The sequence below is a fragment of the Piliocolobus tephrosceles genome, chromosome 14, assembly GCF_002776525.5.
Source record: "Piliocolobus tephrosceles isolate RC106 chromosome 14, ASM277652v3, whole genome shotgun sequence".
In the NCBI taxonomy this organism is placed as follows: Eukaryota; Metazoa; Chordata; class Mammalia; order Primates; family Cercopithecidae; genus Piliocolobus; species Piliocolobus tephrosceles.
In genome coordinates this window covers 34,284,255-34,302,803 of record NC_045447.1, presented here as the reverse complement: position 1 = coordinate 34,302,803, position 18,549 = coordinate 34,284,255, and the positions used below count along the sequence as shown (strand labels likewise).

Here is an 18,549-nt window from a genome sequence, read left to right as displayed (position 1 = left end):
TCAAGAGATGGAGACCATTTGGGTCAACATGGTGAAACCCTGTCTCTACTAAAAATACAAGAAATTAGTTGGTCGTGGTGGTGCACGCCTGTAGTCCCAGCTACTCAGGAGGCTGAGGCAGGACAATCACTTGAACCTAGGAGTCAGAGGCTGCAGTGAGGCAAGATTGTGCCCCTGCACTCCAGCCTAGGTGACAGAGTGAGACTCCATCTCAAAAAAAAAAAAAAAAAACAAAAAGTAGTGATCTCAGTGCCTTTTTTATCATTAGCAAAGTTAATAGCCCTGCTCTTGTTGATGCCAGGGCATGTTCTAAGAATAAAACAAAATGATGAACGTGAAAGTTATTTGATAACTCTACATCAAAAATTCAAATTTTCCTGACTCATGTTCTTTTGTAAACTCTGTAGATGACATGAACACATGGAGACAAGAAATTACTCTGCAGTGACTGAATTCTTTCTGGTGGGGCTTTCCCAATATCCAGCGCTCCAGCTTTTTCTGTTCATGCTCTGCCTCATCATGTATGTGATAATCCTCCTGCGAAATAGCATCCTTATTATCAGGATCCTGGATTCTCACCTCCATACCCCCATGTATTTCTTTCTTGGAAACCTCTCATTCTTGGACATCTGTTACATATCATCATCCACTCCTCCAATGCTTATTATATTTAATAAGCATTATTACCCACCACCAGTCCCTCTCCACACTACTCAGCTGATGCTTTCTGGAAGATGACACCTCCTGGCAGGAGGCCAACCAGCACAAAAATAGAGCATTAAACCACCAAAGCTAAGGACCCTCATTGAGTCCATTGCACCCTCTGCCCCTGGCACTGGTATCCATGGCTGACAGACCCATAGATTTCTGAGAGAAAATCCATCTCCTTCATTGACTGTGCTCTGCAGATGGTTGTGTCCCTTGGCTTGGGCTCCACTGAGGTGTCCTCCTGGCTTTAATGGCCTATGACTACTATGTGGCCATCTGCAACCCACTGACGTACTCCATCATCATGAAAAGAGTGCTGTATGTGCAAATGGCTGCATGGTCCTGGATCATAGGCTGTCTGAATTCCTTAGTGCAGACAGTCCTGACAATGGTGTTGCCTTTCTGTGAGAATAACATAATCGATCATCTTACCTGTGAGATCCTGGCTCTTCTTAAAGTCATATGCTCAGATATCTCCATGAATGTGTGTATAATGACAGTGGCAAGTATTGTTTTATTGGTGATTCCTCTTCTGTTAATTTTTCTCCTATGTGTTTATTCTCTCTTCCAACTTGAGAATTAATTCTGCTGAAGGAAGAAAGAAAGCCTTTTCTACCTGTTCAGTGCACTTGACTATGGTCACCTTATTCTGTGGTTCAGCCCTTTTCATGTACATGAAACCCAAATCAAAGTTCACAAAAGCATCTGATGAAATCATTGGATTGTCTTACGGAGTGATCACCCCAATGTTGAACCCCATCATCTACAGCCTGAGGAATAAGGAGGTAAAAGAAGCTGTGAAGAAAATCCTCAGCACTTGCATCTGTGGAAAATATGAAAGGCCTTGAGGCACGTGATGTCCTCAACAAGGGATCAGATCAGGTGTTTTGTATTCACAGATAAAGTCACAGAATCTGATATAAAGAGAGTGTGTATGTTTGTAAAGACAACTTTGGGATTTCCATTCCTTTCATCACAGAAAGCTCATGTACGCCTTCTGAATTAAGCGTTGTGTGCAGAGTTTCAAGCTGTAGGTGTCTACGCTCATTGATCCCATATAGGAATAAGGTTTTTCATCAAGATAAATCTCAGTTTACTCTATCTTTCTCTTCCTTACGCATTTTTCTCTCCCTCTTCTCTATCTCTTCCTCTTTCTTGACCTTCCTCCTCTTCCCTTCTTCATCTACTTCCTTTCTCTTTCTTCCTTCTACCTTCTCAGTCTGCTTTATCTGTCATTTTGAATAGAACATCTATTGCTTTGTTGTACCGCATCCCCTCTTCTGGTAAAATAATATATCTTTTTTTTTTTTTTTTTTGATATATCAACAGTCCTTTCCTCTGAGTCCATGTAGTCTGCATGGGACTAACTCAACCTTCTGGATATAGTGGTAGATGCTGAACAAAAGCCTAGCCAATAAAAAAGCAAATCCCTCTCGCTACAGTGACTCATTCAGGGTAGCAAGTGAGCCAAGTCAGGCTAATCAAACTCAACCCAAGAATGCTGTCCCACTAGGGAAAGAAAAAAAAAGGCACTCTTTCCACTAGGGTTGCTTAACTGGAGAAATGTGAGCCTGGAGCCAATCTTTGGCCATATGAGGAGAGAGCCTAACTGAGATGCAAAGGTGAGTTCAGAAGGAGAGAGAGGATGTCTGATGCTGTTAGCGCCTCGATTCAGCTGTGTCTAAAGTCATTTTCACATTCTTTTTAGTTCATGAGTCAATAAACTATCTTCATATGAAAAGCTAATTTTAACATGAGGGGGATCATGGCAGATGGGAGGCAAGACTAGATTGCAGCTCCGGACACAGCAGCATGCAGAGGCTTACACTATGAATGTTAGCTCCAGATCGACTGCATGAACAAACCAGCAATCCCAAGATGACCCACAGACCCTCTGAAGGAAGAGGACTGCTCCTGCAGGACCGAGGAGATGCCCCAATAATGTGGGTGCCCCAACTACAGAAATGGGAAAGGGAGACCCTCCTCTCCCAAACACACATCCCCACTGGAGAAGCTGAAGGTTTGTTTGCAGAAGTTTCTGATTTTACCTGGAGCTGACCTCAGAGAGCCGAGCGAAATACAGGCGTAGAGGAAGCGCAGAAAGGCCCCAGGAGCTCACTGGGTCCCGCAGCAGCCCATTCCTGCCTGGCACCACAGGGATCCATCAGAAGGGTGGCCAGAGAAGCACAGAGTAAAACACCACAGGGACAAGGAATTCTCTAACTGAACTTTGTAACAATTTGAATGGGACGAAAAGCCTTCTGGCCAGAACTCAGGGGAGAGTAGGAATCAGGTGTGCAGACTTCACAGGCAGGGGAAGATCTAAAACCCTTTTCTCTCGCAGCTGGGAGGCAGATAGCCTCAGGCAAGTTTTCAAGCCTGTCTCACCCTCTGCCTGGACACAGACTCAGGGCTGTTGGGGGTGGCGGGGGCAAGGTGGGAGTGAGACCAGCCCTTCAGTTTGCATGGGAGCTGGGTGACTGCCAGCCTTACCCACTTTCCTGACAACCTGCATGACTCAGCAGAGGCAGCCATAATCCTCCTAGGTACACAACTCCAGTGACATGGAAATCTCACCTCCATCCCCTAGGGCAGCTGCAGCAAGACCCACCCAAGGAAAGTGTGAGCTCAAATGTGCCTTGCCCTGCCCCCACCTGATGGTCCTTCCCTGTTGACCCTGGTAGTGGAAGACAAAGGGCATATAATCTTGAGAGTTCTAGGGCCCCGCCCACCACCGGTCCCTCTCCACACTACTCAGCTGATGCTTTCTGGAAAAATGCCACCTCCTGGCAGGAGGCCAACCAACACAAAAATAGAGCATTAAACCACCAAAGCTAAGGACCCTCATGGAGTCCATTGCACCCTCTGCCCCCTCTTCAGAACAAGCACTGGTATCCATGGCTGATAGACCTATCGACAGTTCACATCACAGGACTCTGTGAAGACAACCCCCAGTACCAGCCCTGAGCTGCGAAGACTCTCTGGGTAGCTAGACCCAGAAGACAGACAATAAGCACTGCAGTTCGGCTCACAGGAAGCCACATCCATAGGAAAAAGGGGGGAGTACTACATCAAGGGAACACTCTGTGGGACAAAAGAATGTGAACAACAGCCTTCAGCCTGAGACCTCTCTGACAGAGCCTACCCAAATGGGAAGGAACCAGAAAACCAGCCCTAGTAATATGACAAAACAAGGCTCTTCAACACCCCCCGAAAAAATCACACTAGTTCACCAGCAATAGATCCAAACCAATAACAAATTCCTGATTTACCTGAAAAATAATTCAGGAGGTTATTTATTAAGCTACTCAGAAGGCACCAGAGAAAGGCAAAGCCCAATGCAAAGGGAAAAATGAAAAAAACAGATACAAGAAGGGAGAAATATTCATGGAAATAGATAGCTTAAAAAAATCAAAAATTTAGGAAACTTTGGACACACTTTTAGAAATGCAAAATGCTCTGGAAAGTATCAGAAATATAACTGAACAAGTAGAAGAAAATTCAGAGCTCAAAGACAAGGTCTTCAAATTAACCCAATTCAACAAAGACAAAAAAGAATAAGAAAATATGAACAAAGCCTCCAAGAAATCTGGGTTTATGTTAAACCACCAAACCTAAGAATAATCGGTGCACCTGAGGAATAAGAGAATTCTAAAAGCCTTGAAAACATATTTGGGGGAATAATCAAGGACAACTTCCCCAGCCTTCTGAGAGAACCAGACATCCAAATATAAGAAGCACAAAGAACACCTGGGAAATTCGTTGCAAAGAGATCTTCACCTAGGCACATTGTCATCAGGTTATCCAAAGTTAAGAAGAAGGAAAGAATCTTAAGAGCTATGAGACAGAAGCAACAGGTAACCTATAAGGGAAAATCTATCAGATTAACAGCAGATTTCTCAGCAGAAACCTTACAAACTAGAGGAGATTGGGGACCTATCTTCAGTCCCTTCAAATAAAACAATTATCAGCCAAGAATTTTGTATCCACCAAAACTAAGCATCATACATGAAGGAAAGATACAGTCGTTTTCAGATAAACAAATGCTGAGAGAATTCACCATTACCAAACCACCACTACAAGAACTGCTAAAAGGAGCTCTAAATATTGAAACAAATCCTAGAAACATATCAAAACAGAGCCTCTTTAAAGCATAAATCACACAGGACATATACAATGAAAATACAAGTTAAAAAGCAAAAACAAAGGCTGGGCGTGGTGGCCCATGCCTGTAATCCCAGCACTTTGGGAGGCCAAGGCAGGCGGATTACGAGGTCAGGAGATCAAGACCATCCTGGCTAACACAGTGAAACCTCGTCTCTACTAAAAATACAAAAAATGAGCGGGGCGTAGTGGCAGGCACCTGTAGTCCCAGCCATTCAGGAGGCTGAGGCAGGAGAATGGCATGAACCCAGGGGGCGGAGCTTGCAGTGAGCCAAGATCACACCACTGCACTCCAGCCTGAGTGACAGAGCAAGACTCTGTCTCAGAAAAAAAAAAAAAAAAAAGGCAAAAACAAAAAACAAAACCAAAGTACACAGGCAACAAATAGCACAATGAAAGCAATGGTACCTCACATTTCAATACTAATAGTGAATGTAAGTGATCTAAATGCTTCATTTAAAAGATACAGAACGACAGAATGGATAAGAACTCACCAACCAACCAGCTGCTGCCATCAGGAGACTCACCTAACACATAAGGACTCAGATAAACTTAAAGTAAAAGGGTGGAAAAAGGCATTTCATGCAAATGGACAGCAAAAGCAAGCAGGGCTAGCTATTTCAGACAAAACAAACTTTAAAACAACAGTGCTTAAAAGAGACAAAGAGAAACAGTACATAATGGTGAAAGGCCTTGTCCAAAAGGAAAATATCACAATCCTAAACATATATGCACCTAACATTGGAGATCCTAAATTTATAAAACAATTACTATTAGATCTAAGAAATGAGACAGACAGCAGCACAATAATAGTGGGGACTTCAATACTCCACTGACAGCACTAGACAAGTCCTCAGGACAGAAAATCAACAAAGAAACAATGGATTTAAACTATACCTTGGAACAAGTGGACTTAACAGATATATACAGAACATTTCATCCAACAAACTCTGAATATACATTCTATTCAACAGCGTATGGAACTTTCTCCAAGATGGACCATATAATATAGACCATAAAATGAGCCTCAGTAAATTTAAGAAAGTTGAAATTATATCAAGCACTCTCTTGGACCACAGTGGAATAAAACTGCAAATCAACTCCAAAAGGAACCTTCAAAACCATGTAAATACATGGAAATTAAATAGCCTGCTCCTGAATGAGCACTGGGTCAAAAATGAAATAAAGATGGAAATTTAAAAATTCTTCCAACTGATGACAATAATGACACAACCTATAAAATAAAAACCTCTGGGATACAGCAAAGGCAGTGCTAACAGGAAAGTTCATAGCCCTAAATGCCTACATCGGAAAGTCTGAAAGAGCACAAACAATCTAAGGTCACACCTCAAGCAACTAGAGAAACTAGAACAAACCAAACCCAAACCCAGCAGAAGAAAGGAAATAACCAAGATCAGAACAGAACTAAATGAAATTGAAACAAAACAAAACAAAACAAAATACAAAAGATACATGAAACAAAAACCTGGTTCTTTGAAAAGATAAATAAAATTGATGAACCATTAGCAAGATTACCCAAGAAAAGAAGAGAGAAAATCCAAATAACCTTACTGAGAGACGGAACAGGAGATATTACAACTGACACTGCTGAAATATGAAAGATCATTTAAGGCCATGAACATTTTTATGCACATAAACTAGAAAACCTATAAGAAATGTATACATTCCTGAGAAAATACAACCTTCCTAGCTTAAATCAGGAAGAATTAGATACCCTGAACAGATCAATAACAAGCAGCAAGATTGAAATGGTAATTTAAAAATTACCAACAAAAAAAAGTCCAGGACCAGATGGATTCACAGAATTCTACCAGACATTCAAACAAGAATTAGTACCAATACTTTTGACACTATTCCACAAGATAAAGAAAGAAGGAGCCCTCCCTAATTCATTATATGAAGCCACCATCACCCTAATACCAAAACCAGGAAAGGACATAACCAAAAAAGAAAACTACAGACCAATATCCTTGAGGAACATAGATGCTAAAATCCTTAACAAAATACTAACTAACAAAATCCAACAACATATCAAAAAGATGATCCACTATAATCAAGTGGGTTTCAGACCAGGGATGCAGGGATGGTTTAACATACTCAAGTCAATAAGTGTGATAACATAAACAAAATTACAAACAAAAATCACATGATCATCTCAATAGATGCAGAAAAAGCATTCGACAAAATCCAGCATCGTTTTATGATTAAAACTCTCAGCAAAATCGGCATACAAGGGATATACCTCAATGTAATAAAAGCCATCTATGACAAACCCACAGCCAACGTGATACCGAATGGGGAAGAGTTGAAAGCTCTCTCTCCCTCTGAGAACTGAACAAGACAAGGATGACCACTCTCACCACTCCTCTTCAACATAGTACTGGAAGTCCTAACCAGAGCAATCAGACAAGAGAAAGAAATAAAGGGCATCCAATCGGTAAAGAGGAAGTCAGACTGTCACTTGTTTGCTAATGATATGATTGTTTACCTTGAAATCCCTAAGGACTCCTCTAGAAAGCTCCTAGAACTGATAAAAAGAATTCAGCAAAATTTCTGGATACAAGATTAATGTACACAAATCAGTAGCTCTTCTGTACACCAACAGCAACCAAGCAGAGAATCAAATCAAGAACTCAACCCCTTTTACAATAGCTGCCAAAAAAAATAAAATACTCAGGAACATACCTAACAAAGGAGTCGAAAGATCTCTACAAGGAAAACTACAAAACACTGCTGAAAGAAATCATAGATAACAGCAACAAATGGAAACACATCCTATGTTCATGGATGGATAAAATCAGTATTGTGAAAATGACCATAAGCATGACAATGCTTATGCCAAAAGCAATGTACAAATTCAATGCAATCTCCATCAAAATACCACCATCATTCTTCACAGAGTTATAAAAAACAATTCTAAAATTCATGTAGAACCAAAAAAGAGCCCACATAGCCAAAGCAAGACTAAGCAAAAATAACATTTTATAATGTGACCTTATTAAACGTTTTGTTATAATGTATTTATTCAGTGTGGCATAGTTTTTCAAAAGGAAGAAATGGGGACAAACTCTAACACTGTAGTTTACTAGGATTATAAACTTTAACCTATCAGAGTCTCCATTTCCCTTGACGTAAAATGTGGCATTTAGTCCCTAGCTTAAGGGGTCTTACAGGAATTGAATAAGGAAAAAAAATGCAAAATGCCTTCTTCGGTGTTTAACTAAATGTCATGCAACAAAAAATATACATTCCCCTTACCTTTCTCCATATATATCTATCTTGCCTAACAGACTGAGGGGGTTCCCTGAGGGAAAGATATGAAAGTAGTATGTACTTAAGAGTCCTTGGGACCCAGAACAAAATAAGCATTTATTGTAAATGTGTGTTGAATGAGTGAATGGGTGATTCTCTTTCTTATGCGAAGTTAAACCATTTTATTTGCCATTGCCTGAATAATCCTTACGACTGCTGCATCTGCATTTTTGCTAATACCATTCTCTCTACCTAAAATTGCCATCCCTGTAATCTACTATAAAAATTCAAGTTCTCCTCAAAAAAAGTCTCCTCTGACTTTAAAGCCTTTTTAAATCATCCTAGCAAGACTCTACCTTATCTTCCTCTAAGTTAAATTCTTATACTACTTAGGCTTTGGGGTGTTTATTATGTTTTTATTATGATTTTGTGTTTTTTATTCCTTCAATTATACATACAATATGTCTGTTATTTTATTCAAAGGTCATCAGACACAGAGGCTGTGAGTTATGTGTCCTTATAATACCACAAATGTTAACAGTGGGCTTCAATGAATAGATTCTTTGGATCATTGCATTTTGCTTTGTTGTATAAAGACTATTTGTTTATTAAGAGAATTTTCTTTTCATAGAATATGAGCAATGTGACTGTGTTGTATGTAATACATATAGCTAGCAATAATCCTGCTTAAAATAATATTTCCTTTGTTGCATATATGGTTTTGTTTATCCTGGGCATCAGAGGTTTGACTGTAACAGATCAGCAAAGTCCACCTAACCTAGTTACACATAGATATAATCTGCGAACTACTTTTATTATGCTTACAATTTGACAATGACCAAAATAAAATATTAACTTATAGAACAATGACTCCTATATATGTATCTCTAGCCCTGAGATAAACACTCTAGTAAGCATTTGAAATATAACATGTCCAAAAGAGAAACCTTGATTTTCCTATCCCCAAACTACTTCTCTTCCAAGTGTTCCCCATCTCAGGTAGTGGCATCAACATACACTCACATCCAATCCCCTAGTGAATTCCATCAGCTCTATATTCAAAATTTACTCTAAGTCTGACCACTTCCACTGTTACTGCCCTGGTCCAAGCCATCACCATCTCATGTAGGCTACTGCAATGGCTTCCCAAATCACACCGCTGACTCCCCTTTCGTTCTCCTACAATTCCTTCTCTGCACAGCAGCCAAAGTGTTTTTAGAAGAGCGTAAACTGAAGTTATAAAACAGGTAAAAACGAATTAATGGTGCTTTAAAAATTAGAACAGTGGCTGCCCATGTGGAGGAAGAGTTACAGCAGGTATCAACGGGAATGGGGAATGAGGGCACTTTTCTGAGGTCGTGTTAACGTTCTATATCTCAGTAGCAATTTGAGTGACAAAGGGATGTATTTGTCAAAATTGAATAGTTAGGATTTATGAATTTCATGTATATAAATTTTAAATTAAAAAACCACAAATATTAAACTCTAGTTAATGATACACACACTAAAGTATTTAAAATGTACAAAATATCTGCAATGTACTTCAAAAGCATCCAAAATTAACATGAATTTAATGGGAGGACAGAGAGATGAATAGAAACATAGATATGAGGCTGGGTGCAGTGGTTCACGCCTGTAATCCCAGCACTTTGGGAGACTGAGGTGGGCGGATCACCTGAGGTCAGGAGCTGGAGACCAGCCTGGCCAACATGGTGAAACCCCATCTCTACTAAAAACACAAAATTAGCTGGGTATGGTGGTGCACGCCTGTACTCCTAGCTATTCAGGAGGCTGAGGCAGGAGAATCGCTTGAACTTAGGAGGCGGAGGTTGCAGCGAGCTGAGGTTGCACCATTGCACTCCAGCCTGGGCAATAAGAGCAAAACTCTGGAAAAAAAGAAAGAAATGATATAAGCGAATCAAGTAAAATGTTAGTGGTAAAATCTAGTTGGTTGGTATATGATGTTCAATGTAAAATTCTTTCAGTTTTGCTTTATGTTTGAAATTTTTCATAATAGAATGTTGAAAAAACTATATAAAACCTGTCAAGATTTGTCAAAGATCAGATGGCTGTCAATGTGTGGTATTATTTCTGAGGACTCTGTTCTGTTCCATTGGTCTATATCTCTGTTTTGGTACCAGCACCATGCTGTTTTGGTTACTGTAGCCTTGTAGTATAGTTTGAAGTCAGGTAGCATGATGCCTCCAGCTTTGTTCTTTTGACTTAGGATTGTATTGGCAATGCAGGCTCTTTTTTGATTCTATATGAACTTTAAAGCAGTTTTTTTCCAATTCTGTGAAGAAACTCATTGGTAGCTTGATGGGGATGGCATTGAATCTATAAATTACCTTGGGCAGTATGGTCATTTTCATGATATTGATTCTTCCTATCCACGAGTATGGAATGTTCTTCCATTTGTTTGTGTCCTCTTTTATTTCACCGAGCAGTGGTTTCTAGTTCTCCTTGAAGAAGTCCTTTACATTCCTTGTAACTTGCATTCCTAGGTATTTTGTTCTCTTTGAAGCAATTGTGAATTGGAGTTCATTCATGATTTGGCTTTCTGTTTGTCTGTTATTGGTGTATAAGAATGTTTGTGATTTTTGCACATTAATTTTGTATCCTGAGACTTTGCTGAAGTTGCTTATCAGCTTAAGGAGATTTTGGGCTGAGATGATGGGGTTTTCTAAATATACAATCATGTCATCTGCAAACAGGGACAATTTGACAAGAAATGGGGAAAGGATTCCCTATTTAATAAATGGTGCTGGGAAAATTGGCTAGCCATATGTAGAAAGCTGAAACTGGATCCTTTCCTTACTCCTTATATGAAAATTAATTCAAGATGGATTAGAGACTTAAATGTTAGACCTAATACCATAAAAACCCTAGAAGAAAACCTAGGTAATACCATTCAGGACATAGGCATGGGCAAGGACTTCACGTCTAGAACACCAAAAGCTACAGCAACAAAGGCCAAAATTGACAAATGGGATATGATTAAACTAAAGAGCTTCTGCACAGCAAAAGAAACTACCATCAGAGTGAACAGGCAACCTACAGAATGGGAGAACATTTTTGCAATCTACTCATCTGACAAGGGGCTAATATCCAGAACCTACAAAGAACTCAAACAAATTTACAAGAAAAAAACAACCCCATCAAAAAGTGGGCAAAGGATATGAACAGACATTTCTCAAAAGAGGACATGTATACAGCCAACAGACACATGAAAAAATGCTCGTCATCACTGGCCATCAGAGAAATGCAAATCAAAACCACAATGAGATACCATCTCACACCAGTTAGAATGGCAATCATTCAAAAGTCAGGAAACAACAGGTGCTGGAGAGGATGTGGAGAAATAGGAACACTTTTACACTGTTGCTGGGATTGTAAACTAGTTCAACCATTATGAAAAACAGTATGGCGATTCCTCAACGATCTAGAACTAGAAGTACCATATGACCCAGCCATCCCATTACTGGGTATATACCCAAAGGATTATAAATCATGCTGCTATAAAGACACATGCACACGTATGTTCATTGCGGCACTATTCACAAAAGCAAAGACTTGGAATCAACCCAAATGTCCATCAGTGATAGACTGGATTAAGAAAATGTGGCACATCTACACCATAGAATACTATGCAACCATAAAAAAGGATGAGTTTGTGTCCTTTGTAGGGACATGGATGCAGCTGGAAATCATCATTCTTAGCAAACTATCACAAGAAGAGAAAACCAAACACCGCATGTTCTCACTCATAGGTGGGAACTGAACAATGAGATCACTTGGACTCGGGAAGGGGAACATTACACACCGGGGCCTATTATGGGGAGGGGGGAGGTGGGAGGGATTGCATTGGGAGTTATACCTGATGTAAGTGACGAGTTGATGGGTGCAGGACACCAACATGGCACAAGTATACATATGTAACAAACCTGCATGTTGTGCACATGTACCCTAGAATTTAAAGTATAAAAAAAAAAAAAAAACCTGTCGAGAATACAGCTCTTGAATGAATGTTGTATGAGTAAATGAGGCAAGGGTAGAAATTGGATTAAAAATGGTATTATAAATTATCTTAAACATACTTTAGGAAAAAGTTCTAGTTTAAAAGGGTAAAACTTTTTAATAGGTTATTTACAACTCTTACAAGAGAGAAATCAAAGATAAATTTAATGGTCCCTGTGAAACTTAATTTCCTATACTGAATGCTTTTCAGGGTTTCCATTGCTATTCCTGGGGGATGCCTACAGGGGAGGAGAGGGAAAGGAGAAATGAAATACATCAGAAGATTTACCAGAATCAGGTTGTAATGTAGTAAGAAAAAAGAAAACAGCAATTTTTGGCATAATGTGCTTTTTGTGATATTCCTTCATATATTTTTGGCTATTTATGAGGGGATTACTGATTCCTCAGGTGTATCAGATAACCTTAGCAAAAAGAAATGTATTTTCTCCTACAACACTTATTTCACCTTTTCAATACAATGAAAACAATGAATTTTTCTGATAATGCCATTTCTATATATCCACATGATAATTTCTCATAAATCTTTTTTTTTCTTTTCTTGAGATGGAGTCTCGCTCTGTCTCCCAGGCTGGAGTGCAGTGGTGCGATCTCCACTCACTGCAAGCTCTGCCTCTCGGGTTCACGCCATCCTCCTGCCTCAGCCTCCCAAGTAGCTGGGACTGCAGACGCCCGCCACCACACTGGGCTAATTTTTTGTACTTTAGTAGAGACGAGGTTTCACCGTGTTAGTCGGGATGGTCTCGATCTCCTGACTTCATGATCTGCCCGCCTCGGTCTCCCAGAGTGCTGGGATTACAGGTGTAAGCCACTGCACCCGGCCTCTTACAAATCTTGTAACATTGCTACAAAATTGATATACAATAACAAAGGCTAAATGAGGGGATGGATACCCCATCTTCCATGATGTGATTATTACACATTGCATGCCTGTATCAAAACATTTTATGACCCCATTAATATATATACCTACTGTGTACTAACAAAAATTAAAAATTAAAAATGAATTTATACACAATTACACCATCATTCATATTTCCCGTGGCCTTTTCCAATCTGGAACCTTAATAAAAATTAAAAAGCTGAAGTTCAATTCAAGTAATCTCTAAATTGGCTGAACTGTTTCCTATGCTACTACTCATATTTTCTCACCAGATGTGGGACACAAAATGATTTAAAATGTGAGGCAATATTGGTTAAGGGTAATGTAAGTAAATAGTATTTGTATTATAATAATGATTCAGGTAGTTAAAGAATACAAATGTTAATATGCATGTCATAATCTATAAGATTATTTTAAAATCGGAAGTGAAACTTTACTCAATATAGCGAGCACCTCTAGTATTAGTGATGAAAGGACTACTGAGAATAAGTTTTACACTTTTGATCAAAAGCTTTAAATTTCAAAGCATTTTTTAAATAGCAAAAACGCATAATTCAGTCGCTGAATAACAAACAAGAGAAATTATTGAAGTAGATCAATCAAGACAATTAAATGGCAAAGACCATAAATCATATTTATCTTGATTCAGAAGGAAAATATGTCTTGAGAAAAACATGCAGATTTATATATCTCTGTGTTTAAAGTCTTTAACTTTCTTACAGGTAAACTGAAATTCTGGAAAAGAAGCTAACTTTAAAAAACAGTGGACACAGAGACAAGTAAAATAATTCTATATAAAAGGCACAAGGCAAACTCTATATTTCTCAGCTTTGGGTTAGGCTGGAAAATTTTACCACATTTTGAAACTAGTTATCTTACCATAACAGTGAAATTATTAAAAGTCCTAAGAATGATTGAGCAGACATATATAGTGTATGCAAAACTGCATTATGTTTCAATATGTGTGTATATTATGACATTAGTATTTGCTTTAAATCTCTTCTCTAAGAGACTGAATTATGAAAGACAGAATTTACTTTATTCTTAATGTATTTATTTATTTATTTAGGAGATGGAGTTTCACTCTTGTTGCCCAGGATGGAGTGCAATGGCGCAATCTCAGCTCACAGCAACCTCAGCCTCCCAGGTTCAAGCGATTCTCCTGCCTCAGCCTCATGAGTAGCTGGGATTACAGGCACCGGACACAACCCCCAGTTAATTTTGTATTTTTAGTAGGGCTGGGATTTCTCCATTGTTGGCAGGCTGGTCTGGAACTCCCAACGTCAGGTGATCCACCCACCTCGGCCTCCCAAAGTGCAGGGATTACAGGCATGAACCACCGTGCCCAGCCTCCTTTTTATTTTTATAATATAAAAAGAAAAATGATAATCATCAGAATAAACTTCTCTATAAAGATACTTCAGGCCGGGCGCGGTGGCTCAAGCCTGTAATCCCAGCACTTTGGGAGGCCGAGACGGGCGGATCACGAGGTCAGGAGATCGAGACCATTCTGGCTAATACGGTGAAACCTCGTCTCTACTAAAAAATACAAAAAAACCTAGCCGGGCGAGGTGGCGGGCGCCTGTAGTCCCAGCTACTCGGGAGGCTGAGGCAGGAGAATGGCGTAAACCCGGGCGGCGGAGCTTGCAGTGAGCTGAGATCTAGCCACTGCACTCCAGCCTGGGTGACAGAGCGAGACTCCATCTCAAAAAAAAAAAAAAAAAAAAAAAAGATACTTCAGAAGATACCTTCCTTTTTGTTCTTTTACACCTGTCAGTCAGTCTAGATTTTGCAGTCTTATTTGGCAGGCACACTTAAATTTCAAAATCTAAAACCTACAAAAAGTGGTTTTCAATAAATATTTTTAAATATTTTTAAATGTTTACAATAAAGTATATCACTTTTTTAAATTAATATATAAATATATAACCATATTTATGAGTAAGCAAAATGATAAAATGAGTATCTAAAAGGAAATATGGAAGTTGGTCTAAGAATGTCATAATGCTTCCCACATAGACTATTTATTACAGTTTCTAATAAATGAAGCATAGTCTGCTCTTCATAATGAATAATCTTATTATATTTTAATATCATATAGCTACAGTGTTTATTTTCTAAAATGCTTTTCATAAAGTAAAAATGCCATCAATTAAAACAGAAGGCAAAAATCAATGGAATACTATCTTAGATTGTTTAAGCAAAAGCAATGAAAACTAGAATTCTGTATAAAACTATCTTTCAAGAGAGAAGGCAAAATAAAGACAATTTTGGAAAAAAATGATTTTTTTTGACACTCAGAAAACCCCTGAAAGAAACTGTCCCTTAATAAAATGAATGGAATGGAAATCACTTTTCATAGAAAATAAGGAAATAGATAAATACATGGGTAAATCCAAACTGTCACTGACTGTTAAAAAGAGAGAGAGAGAGCAATTAGGGGACTTAAAAACAAGATAAAAATGAAATCTGAGATACAAATAACTTGGAATATGATGACAGGGGTTAGAAATCAGAGATAAACATTTTGAAATCCTTCTACTATTCAGGAGGATTACAAATACATTAAGTAGAGATCGCAGTAAGTTAAACACCCATCTTAAAAATTGCAACAATCTGTATGTGTGTGTGTAACTGCTCAAATAGTAGAAACTGTTTTAAAATCCAATGAAATGTTTATAAAACTAAGGATGCATTGGGAAAGAAAGCAAGTCTCATTGAATACCAAAGAATCAATATCATTCAAATCATAACCTATGTCCAAAATACAACATATTAGAAATTCATATTGAAAAAAGAAACTTGAAAAATGTCTCTTTTTTTTTTTTTTTGAGATGGAGTCTCGCTCTGTTGCCAGGCTGGAGGGCAATGGTGCAATCTCGGCTCACTGCAACCTCCACCTCCGGAGTTCAAGCAATTCTGCTTTAGCCTCCTGAGTAGCTGGGACTACAGGCGTGCACCACCACACCCAACTCATTTTTGTATTTTTAGTACAGACGGGGTTTCATCATGTTGGCCAGGATCTCCATCTCTTGACCTTGTGATCCACCCGCCTTGGCCTACCAGACTCACGCCTGGGATTACAGGCGTGAGTCACCTCGCCCAGCCCAAGAATGTCTTTTAAATGTGGAAATCAAAGACATACTTTTAAATAATTCACAAGTAAAAAAGAGCATGATAGACATTTCAAAATATGTATAACTTGAAAATAATTACCATAAAAATTTGTGAGATAAAGAAATACTGTAGTCAAACACATACACTAGAAAATATGAGAGATTAAAAATTAATACACTAAGAATCTGACTCAGAAAAAAAGGAAATGGCCTACATTCACCATATCCATTCAACATAGTACTGGAAGTCCTAGCCAGAGCGATCAGACAAGAGAAATCAGAAAGGAATCCAAATCAGTAAAGAGGAAGTCAAATCGCTGCTGTTCACTGGTGTGATCGTATACCTAGAAAACTCTAAAGACTCATCCAAAAAGTTCACAGATCTGATAAATGAATTCGGTAAAGTTTCAGGATACAAAATAAATGTACAAATCAGTAGCATGCTGCTACACACCAACAGCAACCAAGCTGAGAAACAAATCAAGAACTCCATACCTTTTACAACAGTTACAAAAAAAAAAAAAAAAGAAATAAAATACTTAGAAATATTCCTAACCAAGGAGGTGAAAGATCTCTACAAGGAAAACTACAAAACATGCTGAAAGAAATCATCAACAACACGAACAAATTGAAACACATTCCATGCTCATGGATGGGAAGAATCAATACTGTGAAAATGACCATACTGCCAAAAGCAATCTACAGATTCAATACAATTCCCATCAAAGTACCATTATTCTTCTTCACAGATCTAGAAAAAACCATCTTAAAATTCATACGGAACCAAAAAAGACCCCGCGTAGCCAAAGCAAGAGTAAATAAAAAGAACAAATCTGGAGGCATCACATTACCCAATTTCAAACTGTACTATTAGACAAGGCTATAGTTACCAAAACAGCATGGTACTGGTATAAAAATGGGCATGTAGGCAATCCAATTCACTGCCTGGGAGCAAATGGCTACTGTGAACCAAAAAGTGTAACGTTGACTCATTAATTCCACTTACAGGGATGTACCCAACCACATATCTACAAAATTACTCATTGAAGCATTATTTATACACATGTGGGAATATTTAAGTATCAAAAGAGGAAAGAGGAACAAAGTTTCAATATGCTCAAATATTGGATTGTAAGAAAGCAATTAAAATGAGCCAACCAGCTCTAAACGGCTTATTTTTTTAACTTTGGCAAACCATCTAACTTCTTTAAGCTTCCTGTTTGCTGTGTGTTTTAGTCTAAAATGTAAATATCATCTTTACAAAGTGAAATGAAAGAGAGTAAGAAAGGACTTAAGTAAAAGGTATACTACATAACAGCATGTAAGAAATATCAGATATAATAAAATACGATCCCTTGTCAGTAAATAGGCATCACTGACATTCTCTGAGAAAAAAAGGGATGAGAAGCAAACATATGATTTGAGAATATTAAGTAAATATTTATTAAAACCTTTAAAACCCTTTAAACCTTTAAAACCTTGCCTTTCAGGCAGCCAAGTAGGTATGAGAATTAACCAAAGGGGGTTCAGTTTTCAACAAACAGGTAATTATAAAAGAGACTTTAGTAATATGGATTAAGAAATATGCTTCATTCCAAAAACAAAAAAAGAGAAAACAAAAAAACAACAAAGAGGCAAAGGACCAATTGTTTTTGTTTGTTTCTGAAACTCTCACCCAGGCTGGAGTGCAGTGGTGCATACTAGGCTCACTGCAACCTCCACCTCCTGGGTTCAAGCGATTCTCCCGCCTCAGCCTCCCAAGTAGCTGGGATTACAGGTGCCCGCCACCACACCTGGCTAATTTTTGTATTTTTAGTGGAGACAGGGTTTCACCATGTTGGCCAGGCTGGTCTTGAACTCCTGACCTCAAATGATCTGCCGGTCTCTGCCTCCCAAAGTGCTGGGATTACAGGCGTGAGCCACAGCACCTGGGCAGACCAACTGATTTTTAATAAAAAATAAACAGGACTTATACTGAGGTGCCCTCTAAAATTATGACTTTTATTAACTTTCTTCCCAGTTTTCATTTTGCGCTAAGTGAAAGCTTCAGATGACTCCAAGGGAGTATGAAAATTGAGAAATGTATTTTTTTTCTTTTTTTTTTTTTGAGACGGAGTCTCACTGTGTCACCCAGGCTGGAGTGCAGTGGGGCGATCTCGGCTCACTGCAAGCTCCGCCTCCCGGGTTCACACCATTCTCCTGCCTCAGCCTCTTGAGTAGCTGGGACTACAGGCACCCGCCTCCACGCCTGGCCAATTTTTCGTATTTTTAGTAGAGACGGGGTTTCACCGTGTTAGCCAGGATGGTCTCAATCTCCTGACCTCATGATCCGCCCGTCTCGTTCTCCAAAGTGCTGGGATTACAGGCGTG

At 38.8% G+C, this 18,549-nt stretch overlaps 1 protein-coding gene across 1 annotated transcript; it reads left to right on the top strand.

Annotated features, from left to right (window-relative positions):
- Positions 1 to 411: 411 nt before the first annotated feature.
- Positions 412 to 1,556, top strand: LOC111536823 (olfactory receptor 13D1; the record flags this gene model as incomplete). Its single annotated transcript, XM_023203350.2, is given in 4 exon segments — positions 412 to 696; positions 864 to 939; positions 942 to 1,251; positions 1,253 to 1,556. Coding segments are annotated over 4 exon segments (975 nt in total), but the record flags the coding sequence as incomplete, so codon positions are not given.
- Positions 1,557 to 18,549: the final 16,993 nt, after the last annotated feature.